General features: G+C 41.9%; 1 protein-coding gene across 1 annotated transcript in view; it reads left to right on the forward strand.

The window, feature by feature from the left end:
* CSNK1E (casein kinase 1 epsilon) overlaps window positions 1-13,848 on the forward strand; it is a 41,969-nt gene that overhangs the window by 18,602 nt on the left and 9,519 nt on the right. The window contains exon 5 of the mRNA XM_060245455.1: window positions 619-847. Within this exon, the coding sequence (XP_060101438.1) occupies window positions 619-847 (229 nt within the window). The remainder of the gene's footprint in view (window positions 1-618; window positions 848-13,848) is intronic.

Genomic DNA, 13,848 nt, shown 5'->3' on the forward strand with positions numbered 1-13,848 from the left:
TTGGGTTCTTGTCCTCCATTCCTTGTGCTACTCCCCCTGTTTTGTTGCTGACTCCCCTTCTTCACTGTAGTGGTTAGAGTACTATAGTGCACAGTGGCTCTGTTTGAGCAAAGCTGAAGAGAGCCTTCACAGAGGGTGTCTGAAAGATTTAGAGGAGCACATGATCATTTAGGGGAAAAAAGGTGGATTGCTGTGTCAAGGAAAGGAGCTAGTCTTATTCTCAGTTTCTGAAAATGACTGGGGAAGGGAGAGTGGGATGCATTGGCTGAGAGCTTGTATAACTCATGGACATAGTGGCCTCAAAGTATTTGGAATACCTCATAACACATCCATGTTGGTAACCATGGGATAACCCTGCTTTTACTGGCTCCCACCCTGTGTCTCTTGACAGGCTCTTCCTTCAGTTGTTGGGATCCCTCCAGTCTTGTGAATGAGCCTTACTTTTAGCTTTGAAAGTGCAGTAAGCTGTGCTGAGAGAATTCATTTACCCGCCTGACTTCTTTTAAGGGCTGACTTCTCGTTATTGCAGAGCTCTCCTATCTCTGTGTCCTCTTGCTGTGTGCTCTGTAAGCAGTGGATAGGATTTAACATTCTTCACTTTTCCCAACCCACTTTCAGATCAGCCGTATTGAGTACATTCATTCCAAGAATTTCATCCACCGAGATGTGAAGCCAGACAACTTCCTTATGGGGCTCGGCAAGAAAGGCAACCTAGTGTACATCATTGACTTCGGACTGGCCAAGAAGTACAGAGATGCCCGCACCCACCAACACATCCCCTACCGGGAAAACAAAAACCTGACTGGCACAGCACGCTATGCCTCTATAAACACCCATCTTGGCATTGGTGAGTCTGTCTAGAAGTTAGGTTCTGGTGGACATGATTATGGAGAGATTTGTGAAGGCATGCTTTGCAAAGTAACTTCGACCTTAATGCCTGAACTATGGCCCTAATGTTTAGAAGGGTGCCTTGACTTTGCTGTAACATTGTGTATATAAGTAGTGTGGCAGAAATACGATTTTTAAGTGAGGGTTTTATATGGCATTCTTAATTACCTGTGTGCGGTTAAGTTTTAATGTTTGGTTTGGTGCCAAAGGACATGAGGCACAGAAGAGAGAGCTCATCTTTGGCTCAGTGCTGTCCAAACAATAGGCATTTCTCCTTTGGCTATGGGTAGAAGGAATCCTTTGTGATGCTGTGTGTTGTTCTTGTACTAGTTACCCAATAGCCAGGATGCTAGCAAGAAAACAGCTAGATGACATTGGCTGGGGGAACACCATATATAAGCCATTTTTGCTGGTCTGAGCTCCTAGATTTCACCAGAACTCTAGTCAGTGTTTGCAGGATTGTATTGTAATCTCTACTCATTCCTCTTCAGTCATGGGATATTGGGCTAGATGAACAGCATCTCTCCACAATATAGTATAGGTCTATCTTGTTCCCTTTAAGGGCCCCTTTAAGCAAGCTGCATATTTAACAGAAAATAAAGTGCTTTATTGGAAGTGTAAGTGAGAATGAACTTGCTCTACTCTGCATCTTAAATGAGAGGCACTCCTTTGAAAGACTTGCAACAACTAGAAGAATGGATTCTCTACCTACAATAAGAAAGCTAGCAATAAAGCTTAACCTTAAGCCCAAATGTTTAGCTTGTAAACAGTTTTTACACTCTCCATGACTTTGGATCTTTCTCCGTGTCAAACTTCTCCAAGATAGTCTCTAGCCTTTCTCTTATTTCAGGAAATTTCAAAAGCTGTCAAATGTAGGGATTAGCTTTCTAGTAACCATTCTGTTATTATGCAGGCTTCAAAATATGCAGAATTTTAAGGCAAAGTGAGCATTCCTTGCACAGAGATATGAAGGCTTGAAAACCAAGGAAAGAAGGTATTTTCCCCAAAGAAATCCTTCAGTTTCTGCAATGGAAATGTTGGGAAAATGCTTTTAAAAGACCCTTCTATGAACTATTTTCTCATTTGGAAAGAGTGAAATGTTTAGATGGTTTTACTCGCTCAAAGGCTGCAATCAGATGGGAGTTTTGGTCTCATATAGTTGCTTTTTCTTATTGGATTAAAAGGGCTCAATCACACAGTCACATCTGGCAGCCATTCCCCAGTCGCAATCACCCAGTCATGAGACAAGTTGGATACGGAGTAAATAGACAGTAGTTGCATTCTGATGCTAATGAATCCCCACACATTCATCCCACGTGTCTAAATGTCTGAACTCCCTCAATGTATGCTCAAACCAATTTTGGAAGTGTGGAAATTTAGTTCAAATTTTGCTGTTCTGTTTTTTTTAAATCATAGAGCACATGCACACCCAATAAGTCTTTTCACTTCATTATTTTTTTTTTTTAAAAAAAGACCAGATCACGCGCTCCCTGGTTGACGTGCAGCACTAATCTTAATGGTCAACCATGAAGAAGTGTGCAGTGAGACCAGATCAGGATGGGAGTCTGATGGAAAACCCTGTCACAATGTGATGGAATACTTAGCACCAACGCCAAAACGCCCAGACCGCCAGTCTGAATGAAGCCAAAATGCATGCTTTGAACATTCCTGTATAATGCTTCTGTTATATATGCTTCTACAACAGGGATGGCCAGACTTGCTTAACGAAAGAGCCATATAGAGTAATTGTCAGATGTTTGAAAGAAATGAATGTCAGGTATTTGAGAGCTGCAAGGAAAGAAGTGAGGAAAGCAAATAGATGGAGGATGGAGGGAGAGGTGAAAAGAAAGCAACTTTAACTTTAAGTGCTTTATGCCAATAAAGGCTAACTTGAACTTTAAGTGCCTTCTCCAAGCCAGCCAATGGGGTGGTAGGGACTTTGAGAGCCACACAATGTGTGTGAAGGAGCCACATGCTCCAGTGTAATTCCTGAATATACTACAGTACTCAAATCCAGGATGCTTTTCTGGACTTAGAGGGTCCTACCATCTTTGTGAGGAACACACAGGACCCTCTTGTGAATTTCTGCTTTCCTTCATCTCATGACCTTTCAAACTAAGCAGTATGTGTTTTGGTAGCACGGGGTATAGCAGCTTGCAGTTCTGTCTCTAGTACTGGATTTGTGCAAAGACATTTCTCCCTTGGTGTATTTTTGAAGCCCTCGCCTGGATAGCCCAGGATAGACCTGCCCCAAGCCTGTCCTATGGGAAGGGTGGACTAAAAATTGAAATAAATAGTCCAATCTCATCAGATCTTGGAAGCTAAGCAGGGTCAGCCTGGTTAGTATTTGCATGGGAGACCACTAAGGAAGTCTAGAGTTGCTATGCAAAGGTGGGTAATGGCAAACCACCTCTGAACATCTCTTTCTTGAAAAAAATCAATGGTTGGAGTCCCCAACATTTTGAGCCTGCAGGCACCTTTGAAATTATGACTCCAAGTTGTCAGCGCAACCATAAAATGGCCACCACAGGAGGTGGAGTCAACCAACAGTTGGTTGTGCATAACTCCTGAATATTTCTAACAGTAGCTCTGTTTAACAGGATGCCTCTTAAAATGAATACGTGGTTTAAAAATATTTTCTTGCATGTACCTTCACACAGTGACAATCCTTGTACTATGGTAGCAGCTGCTGCCAAAGTATCTTTTTAAAAATCTGCACCGCTAATGAGAAATGCTGCTGGGTAAAAGCTCAATTTTACCCCACCCACTCCCTCAAAACCTTTGGTGGGTGCCATGTAAGGAGTCCACGGGTACCACTTTGGGGACTCCAGCTCATTAGGGTCATCATAAGACAACTCTAACTTGGTTGCAAAAATATTTTTTTAAAATTAAAAGTATAGTTTTATATGCTAAGGTATGAATGTTCTATATTGTTAAAGCAATAAGATGTTTAAATTTGATAAGAATGTATTGCTTATGTTTCACTTTTTCCCTAAACGTCCTTTTTTCCCCAAGTGGGGGAAATGTGTTCTTCTCCCCACCACCACCAACCACCAAATGGCTTCAAATTTCTTAAAATCTTGCATCTCTATTTGCAGAGTTGTAGTTACATAGACTGAAAGATGTGCATGGGGCATATGAGTAATAAATAATAATAATATCATGAGGCAAAGTGTTCATAGAAGGACACTTTTCACATACTTGAATGCATAGCCTGCTCCAAACCCCCATGCTGATAAAAAAATTAGAAAATAAATACAAAAGCATAGATTAGATTAATTCTACACAATACTGGGAATAGAGACTATCCAACAATTAAATGTCTTTAAATTAGATTAACTGCCAGGCTTTCTGGAGATCAATTAAATGTTACACTGAAAGACCACAAAAGTTTTTTTTTTTAAGGCTCTTGGACAATAGCGTGATCTGTAAAATGGCCATGTTGAATGGCCTGTTTCTACATACCAGAAAGGAACATCATCTTTAAGCCTATGCATTTGGCCTGGAATGAAATAGCAATCACTTTTCACATTGGCTGGCACTTCCAGAATCCTAGAGGGGGCTTGTTTTTTGCACCACTTAAGGGCAAATTTTAATCAGTTTTATTTTTTGTATTGATCATGCGCTTAATCGAAGCTTTCAGTTTTAAACCAGGTAGACTCCACTGTGATGTTCTGATCACTCCCATCTGTAAAAGAAAGGTAGAGGAAATATAGAAGTGGAAAATCAAAATGATGGTCTTTCCTACAAAGAGAGTCCAGAAACTATGGTACTTTAGTTTTGGCAGAAAAGATGGTTAAGGAAGACATGGTTATGGTTTATAGAATCATGAATTGCATGCAGAAGATCAGTATTCTCAAATACCAAACTCCAAGTCTTCCAGTGGCATTAACTAACTAGAGGCTCACAACAGAGAGGACACACAACAGTACCTAATTAACCTTGTTCAGATTCCTTGTTGAGTATTCCCATGATCAATAGCGATGAAAACAGTAGCACTTTCATGTTCCAAAGTAAAATATCTCCAAGAATCAGTTACTGGGGATGAATAAGGGGTGTCTGACAGCATGATCTGTTCTCAAGGGCTTGTGGGTGACAGCGTTTGAAGACACAAAGCTGAGCAAACCAGCTCTTGGGTTGACCCAGCCAGGCAATTCCTACATTCTTAAGAGAGTTCTGGCAGTTTTCCAGTACCACCTTTTTGCCTGTTCTTACTGCCCAAACATGGCATGTGATAAGTGGATTCTCAATGAAAATATTTAAGATGTTGTTTTTGAGAGCATCATGGCCTTGGCCATGTGCTGGAGGTGCTCTCAGTTCTCTAATTTGCTTTTAGGGTCCTTCACTAGTGTGGAAGACTATCTAGCCTAATTCTGTAAACATGGTCTGCATTGCATCTAAGTCAGCAGAAAGATGTTCTCACATGTTCTGTATTTTGAAGGTTGCTAAATACTCATCCCTCTTTCTTAATGAGACTCTTATTTTTAAGGGTTATTAGGGGATAAGCCTCACACTCTCACCCTTGAAGAATTACAATCTTGTTTTTTTTGTTGACGAAATTACCAGCGGAGCAAAACTGACCTGAACAGATTCACAGCTGCATGAAGGGTTTTTGATAGCAATGACAGAAGTAATTAGACTCTTTGCTTTCTTCTTTGACAAGCAAGGTGTGGAAGCATTAGAACAAACACTCCCTGTACATGCAAGCTGACTCCTGTTCTGGTCCAGTGGTATTTATTATGCATCATTCAATTAAGCACAGCTTTCTAGACCACCACAGCTTGTATCCTATGGTCTTTCCCACCCAAGGAGGTGGTGGTCAGCAGTTCTTTCTGATTTTTGCCATGTCAAGGCACTGCATACCCCAGCACTGCTCCAGTGTTGCTCTTAGAACCTACGTGTGATTGTGAGCAGTTCTGGACTTATAGCTGGAGAGCCCTTTCCATGAGCTGTTTAGCTCAAGGTTCTTGTTTTAATACACCTCTAGGTGACCAGGCTGGCTACAGCTATGTATGCTGCCTCCCCCCCCCCCAGTTTATTAACTAATTTCATAAACTGTCACCCACTGTCTTTCTTAAATGTCTTTTAATGCACCCCATCACACATCCTTGTCCATATTTTTCCCAGTGGCTTAAATTGGTGATTTTCAAACCTCCTGTCTTTCTGCTCTCTGTTTCTCTGGGGACCTCTGTAAAATTTGTGGATGCAGAACCTGTTGTGCTACCAGTCAAGCCTGTTGGAAGAGTGCAGCCCAGACCGATTACAGTGCTTGCCTACATGGAGCTAGTGGATAGCTCTATCAAAGTGGCAGCCAGTGTACCACAGGAGTGAAAAAGGCAACCTTTATGCTGAGGATTATTAGGAAAGAGATTGAAAATTAAACTACCAGTGTTATAATGCTGTTGTATAGATCTGTGGTGGAGCCTCATTTGGAATACCATGTGCAGGTCTAGTAACTCAACCAGGGTGTTGCAAAGCTGGAAAAAGTACAAAAGAGGGCAACCAAGGTAATTAGTGTGTTGGAGCATCTTTCCTAGGAGGGAAGGCTGAAAGAGTCTAGGACTTTTCAGTTTAGCAAAGAGGCAACTAATGCGGGGTGTAATAGAGGTTTTTATAAAACTAAGCAATGGGTTAGAGAGAATGGACAAAGAATGTCTTTCGCAAAATACTGGAATCTAAAGGCATCAAAGGAAGTTGATGGGGAGTAGATGGACAAAAATAAATACTTCTTTACACAGTAGGTGATTAAAAGGTGGAATTTGCTGCCAGAGTATCCTATGGCCATAGGCATAGACAGCTTTAAAAGTGGATTAGACAAATTCATGAAGGATAGGTCTATCAGTGACCACTAGCCTGAATGCCAGTGTGAGGAGGCAACAACAAGGGAAGGCCTTGGCCTCTTTGCCCTTTTGCAGACCTTCCAGAGTTACTGGCCACTGTGCAAGACAGGATGCTGAACTAGATGGATCACTGGCCTGATCCAGCAAGGCTCTTTTTATGTTCAGTGACCAAACCATAGTTACAGCCCATGGATGTGTGGTACCTAGAAAAAGGAGTGCTGAGCATATAGAAAACACTAACTACTGTAAACCATTGCTTGCTTGCATATCTGGAAGTTGGTTTCTGAATTGTGATTAGCATAAGCCATGGTCTGGTTGATTTCTGAACTTAGAGAATGCTTGTGAATTTCCACATGACAGTTGCATTGAGATGGTTTCATAGGTAATCTCAGAAGCTGTGTGTTGCTTTTCCTTCACAACTGTAGTGGCCCTTAGTCATAGTGCCTTCAGCTGCGCCAGTTGGGCGTGTACACAGTCTGTGCATCAAGCAATGTGAACTTCTGTTTGTGACTAGATCTTTTCAGCTTGGCAGATAAGCATCAAGTGTTAGTTTGCATGTTGATTGATGGATGTTAAGTCTCAGCAATAAGGCACGCCTGTTGAAATTGATGTATAGAGATGGCTTGCCCTTCCCATAGCATTCTCAAATGCTATAAACCTGATGAGGTTGTCTAGGTATTTAAAGATTAATCTGGTGGAAGTCCTGATTCTTTTTATGCTTCCGTGATGAGGAAAACCAGATTATGCCAGCTCATTCTCTAAACCGAATAAGTTATGCAAAGTATACTAAATTCAGAAATGTACCCTGAATGGTTTTTTATGGTGGTGTGAGCTGTCTTATAGACTCCTTACGCTTAAAGGGGGGCTACAAATGAAACAATACTTCCACCGTTGGCCTCTTCTTTCTGCATTCAGATTCTTTAAAAATACTAACACACCATTGTTAGCCAGTTCTCTTTTTAGGGGAAGAATCTTAATTTCTTGATCCGAATTTGAGATCTGACATGAGAGCACCCTTTACACAAATCTACTACGCTGTGTATTCATGTGCACATTTTATTTCAATTTATTATATTTGTTATTTATAGTCCGCCTCTTCCACAGGGACTCAAGACAGATTACACGTAGTGAGCTGGTACAGTCACAAAACTGGGACATCCAATAGCTGTGCATCAGGATTTTAGAAGTCTGGAACCACCAGAAGGGACAGAAGTATAGCCTAAGTATTCATTGAGTGGTACAGAAATTACACAAATAGGATCCTACTTACAATAAGCTAAACACAGAAGTATGGACCATAATACTCCTTAGTCATTTATTGAAGCAAGTTTGTAAAACCATTTTGTGCAGTACATCCCAATTACTTGTGCATACCATGTGATCTATTTAGGATTGCTTACACTCTGGTTGTTTGCCCTAGTTTTGGATGCTATTGTGAAGCAAGAATTTTTCCTGCTTCTTCACAGCGCCATGGTGTTTCCATGCACCTCTAGTTCCCACTCATCTTTTCTGTGATCTTTCCCAAACATGTTTTGCTGCAATGTTTTTAAAAAGATACCAGCAAAGCCAGGGTTGCCACCATGTGAATGGGGAAGCCCAGACCCCATTCACTGTTCCTGCTATGGTCCCTTGCAATGTCCATTTTCCCCTGCTACTGCAGTTTTGTTTTTTTTAATAGGTATGGAATAGCATTGTTATAAAAATCTGTGTATCAGGCTCTCTGAACTCCCACCTTTTCTGTTTTTAAAACGAGATCTGGGAATTCAAGATAATCTGATAACACAGATTCAAATATTGATTTAAAAGAACCTGAAAAAGCATCCGTGATGTTGGGGGTTGACACTGTGAGGTGACTGGGAAAGGGAAAACGTGTGGAAACCTGTGTGGAAGCACTGTATTGGCAGCTTTAATGGGGGAACTACACAAGCCTTTCTCTGAGCAGAAAACTCCTAGGACAGACTTACCAGCCTTTTATCCCTGGCTAGATGCAACATTCTATTCATATATTGCTATCTGTTGGATAGCGCTGTGAGCTGTTACCATCAATCCTATACCGCTGGAACCTTTTAAAGAGAAATAGCTTGAGCAGCTTGGTTTAGACAAGGCCTGAGGAGTCAAGGCAAGATCTGTAATTAGAAGCTGGGGACGCTATGAGAGCTGGCAATTGGCTGGCTGACAAAAGTTTGCAATTATTCAGAGTCTGGAATTCTGTGCTTAAAATATCGCATTCTGCAATCAGGAAACCCCCAGGTCGGCTGGCTGGCTTCATTTGGGCTGTCCAGTTTTAACTCTGTCTTTAATGAATCCCCGCTAGTCAGTTTTCTGTCTGGGCTGCATTATTTAGTTCTTGCATTTAATTTTAGAGAGGAGAAGGAGAACTGCATTGTTTGGGACTTATTTGACTGTGGTATCTTCAATTAGAAGAGCCTTCATTTGAATGTGTAGTGCAAGGATTAATGTCCAGAGGAAATACAGGATGTGTATTCAGTCAAACCCTATATGAAAGAAGGTTGGGAGGAAAGAAAAGGAAGTCTGGGAGGGGCCCTTCAGCTGGACCCTACAGAATCAGTTCTTGGGAGGAGAAGCAGACTCTTGATTTATGCATTCCATTCAGTTTTCACATGCTCTGAAGATGACTTCCAGCATATCCTGCACCCTTGAGAGATCTGAAATAGACACCTTGAGGGGTCCAAGAGTGGGCCTGTAACAGATTCTGTCTAAATGCTGGAGGAGGGCATAAATATATACTAGTTCTCTTTATATGCTTGCAAGTGTCTGGAAGCACACAGCTGAAGCCCTCTTACTTTCTCGTACCAGTAGCGGATCTCATACCAAAATAAAGGCATTCATCATTCTCAGAATAACTGAATGCACTGGATAGGGGAGAGAGAAATTGTAAAATACAGCATTTCACAGTTCCATTAGTTGTGAGCAGCAGTGCTAATCACCATTAATGTTTATATAAAGTGTCATCAAGTTGCGGCTGACTTATGGTGACCCCACAGTGTTTTCAAAGCAAGAGATTAAGCAAATGTGGTTTGCCACTGCCTTCGTCTGCAGAGTTTTTCTTGGTGGTCTCCCATCAAATACTGACCCTGCTTAGCTTCCGAGATCTGATGAGATCAAGCTATACTAAACCCGTCCACTTCCCAATCTTAATTATCGCTAAGGGTTTTCTGCTTTCCATGTAGGAGTTCAATTAATTGTCTGTGACCAGAGAAAAGAAACCCATATATACAGTTCTCTCCCACTGCATGTGCCCCCCCCCCAAATTTCTTTTTTCTTTTTCCCATCTCTTTAAAGATTACCAATAAAATTAAAATGGTACTGCTGGCACACTCCCAGAGTTGGGTTGCCATGTATAATCTGCCAGTGTAGTGCAGTAGTTAAGAGTGTTGGACTAGGCCTTAAGCCAGTGACACACTCTCAGTCTAACCTACTTCACAGGGTTGCTGTAATGATAAGTAAGAGAACAACGTAGACTGCTTTGGGTTACCACTGAGGAGAAAAGCAATGTATAAATGAAGTGATTTTTTAAAATGATCAGAGCTTTATCTCTTTGTCTGTATGTGTGAGCCTCAGGTATGCTAAGTGTTGAATTTTTCTCACCCACTGAAATAGTAGGAAGAAGTTGGGCATGCTATGCAAAAGAATATAGGGACATCAGCATTTAATGGCCAGTAGCCTGTCTTTGAAAATGAGGTCACTGGCAAACAATAGTGAAGGGGATGGTGGGGGAGACAATATCCAGAGCAGTGGGGAAAAGGGAAAAAGAAGTTCTGAACTCTCCCTGTCTGCTGCTCTCCCCCCCATCCCCTTTTATCTTAGTACAACACAGAGATTGGAACTGGACTGGTGACATAAGAGTTGTTCAGGGAGAAGTTTAATACTCCCACCCACTGCTGTTTGGTAGCAGCAGCCCACATTTGTTCATGACGTTTTTATTTTATTTTATTTATTTATTTATTTGATTAATTCCCCGCCGGAGCAGGCTCAGGGCGGCTCACAACAATAAAATGAAAACAATCAATTTAAAAATTGCATAACATTAATACAGCAATTAAAATTCAATCATTAAAACAATCTGTTGCTGATATCATATGTAGTTTCACTTCCGATGGCTTCAGTATTCTTACATTTTCTCCCAAAATGACGGTAACTCTAGAGCAGTTAAAGACTAACTGGAAGAGTGTGGTTTTACAGACCTTGCAGAACTGGACGAGGTCCTGCAAGGCCCTCACTTCCTCCGGTAGCTGGTTCCATCAGTAGGGGGCTGCTGTCGAGAAGAGAAGCTTCCAATACTTCATGAGGCTATGGTCCAGCAAGCATTGAAGAGATTTTTGGGGAAAGTAGGGGAGGTGACATAGCATATTGTGGATGGAGCTTGTGATTAGGGCCCAGGTATTTTATACATTAAGTCCCATTTTCAAGAGACAGAAGGCGGTATGGTATATCTCTGAAGCTAAGCAGGCGTCTACATGAATGGGAGACTTCTAGGGAAGGCAGTTTGCTTCTGGCTTGTCTTGAAAACCACTTGCTGAAAACCACTTAGCATTGTGTGTGTGTGTGTGTAGCAGCCTCTGGATTCACTTTGATGTGTGAGTTTCATGTAAATGTTTACAAAGTCATTCAGGAGTTAGGTTAATATTTCTCTTTTTTTAAAGAGGAATCTGTACTGGAGCTTTATGCTATCCTGTTAATGCATAATAGGGTAAATGCAGCTAAGTTTGGTTAAAGTTGTTCCAGTGAATGAAGGAGTGTCAATTGTGCCACAGTACATGTATGAATCTTAAGGAGCCTGAGAACTTGGCTTTTGGTACAACAGAAAAGCAGGCTAAGTGTGAAGGTGGCAGACCCATCTTCTAAAATACAGGTCTATTCTATCACAGTGTAACTTTTAAGAAATCAAGGCACATACAGGAGAGGGGCCTTCAGCCTTTCTTGTGATTCTTCTCCACCTGCCATGCAAGGTTGTTCTTCTCATAACTAGGCTTACTTCTGATGTGTAAGCCCAGCTGTGAGAAAAGTGCCTGGGGTTCACTGACCCCTTCTTTTGTTCTAAAAAATAAGCCCCTCACTAAACCCTGCCCCCACAGAATTTATATATATGACATATGTCCCAATTGCAGATGTGCCTATTTTAATGCGGGTCTTTTGGGGAGGCTGAGATAGTAGGGAAAAGGGAGGTGCAGAATGAGTCTGGATTCTTCACAGTACAGGTTGGTGGTCACATTTTTTAGTGCTATCCTACATTTTTTAAAAAATTGCAAATAGAAGATCAGCATAGGCTAGGCTACAGAATCCTTTCCTATGTGAAGGAGTATTCCCCCCTCCCTGCACAGTCTGAAATGGTTAGGCCCATTTTGCTGGCTCAGCATTATGCAGCCTCATTCTGTTGCAGTTATAGACCTGGCTGCCTATGGTGGCTTCTCCAGAATTAGTGCAGCCTGATAAAATAGCAGGCAGCTATTCCTCCTCTGCTTCCCCAGCCTGCATTCCTTTTTATTCTCCCCCCCCTGTAAAACTGGAAATTTGTTTATTTTATTAGATTTTTATCCCACCCCCTGCCACAGAATAGGGCTTGGGGCAGCTAGCAACATCACAATACAATAAAAACAATAAACCATAATTTCAGTAAAATCCAGTTAAAACTCGGTGCACCGCTTTTGGCATGCCTAGTGGAATAGGTCTGTCTTATATGCCCTGCAGATCGCAGACAAGTCCCATAGAGAGTGAGTCTCCTCTGGGTTGGGGCCAAGATGAAAAAGGCCCTCACCTTTGTGGTACTCAGAGAGGCAAACTGAGGGCTAGGCACCACCAGAAGCCTCCATGCGGCTGAACAAAGACACTGTGAGGAGTTGTGACGGGAGGGGCATTGTGCATATGGGCATGACGCATTTGCTAGGGTAATGGTTTATAGCTGCTTTGTGGTCACTGATAAAGCACAATGGATTTGATTTGAGTTTAGATGTGGGAGATAGTTGATATCCTTAATCAGTCACAGAAGCCTTGAGCAAAGGCTGTGGCTCAGGGTCAAATTAGGTATGATGACATCCTCATAGCTACCGCAGGGATGCTGCTTCTGTTATAAAGTGATTTAAAAATTGTGGGAGGGCCAGATCCTGAAGCGGCCTAAAGTGCCAAACGGCTGCAATCACCCCCCGCCTCCAATGCAGAAGACCCCAGGTTCAATCCCTGGCATCTTGTTAAAAGGATCAGGTAGTAAGTGATATGAGAGACCTCTGCCTGAGACCCTGGAATGCTGCTGCTGGTTGAGGTAGAAAATGATAGACCAGTGGTCTGATTTAACTGTAACATAGCTTCAGATTTACAAGCTTGCTTGGGCAATTGCAGCTGCCTGGCTAAACTTGTCATGCAAATATTGAGAAAAAATTCTATCAAAATTTGTTGCAAGTTGCTGTATAGCTGCTTGGGGATGACCAGAAAAATGTATACAGGCATGCTGTGTGTGAAAATGTGTGTACACATGTGTTCCTTTTTCAAACTGGCAAAGGGGTGAGTATTGCTCAAGCATTGTGTACCAGGCATCTGGCCTCCCCCAGGCTGGAGGCCGTTCTTTCATGTGAAGAAGCCCAAGGCTTGGTCTAAAGTTTTGAGAGCTCTCTAACCTTTCCCCCTACAATAATATGGCATGGACATTAAAGCTGGCTAAGTGTGTGATTTCCACTGAAGCCCCCTTCCCGTGGCAGAACACCAGTTAAATTTTTCTCGGTGGTCCCTCTGTTACTCAGAAGCAGCATTCCATGGGGAATTGTGGGCTATAGTCAAGGGTGGAGGAGAAGGCAGAAAAGTTGTACTTTTGTAAACAGCTATCATACCTTCCATCCATGAAAATTGTAGTTAGGATCCAAGCTAACAGATTGGAAAGGCAAGCATTGTGAACTGACATTTTTGGTCAGGTGTGCTGGAAGCCAAATACTAGGGCCATTTACCTGTTAAGCATGCTGAAACCCAATGGAATTGGATTTAAGATGACTTGTGGTATTGCTTTTATTTGTTATTTTTTTCAGGCTCACACTTAAATATTAAGAATTTCTTGTTCTGACTTCAGGTGTCTTCTAAAACTGAATTCTCCTATTCTACCATAGATTAGGGAAAA

Source organism: Heteronotia binoei, chromosome 8 (genome assembly GCF_032191835.1).
Source record: "Heteronotia binoei isolate CCM8104 ecotype False Entrance Well chromosome 8, APGP_CSIRO_Hbin_v1, whole genome shotgun sequence".
Lineage (NCBI taxonomy): Eukaryota > Metazoa > Chordata > Lepidosauria > Squamata > Gekkonidae > Heteronotia > Heteronotia binoei.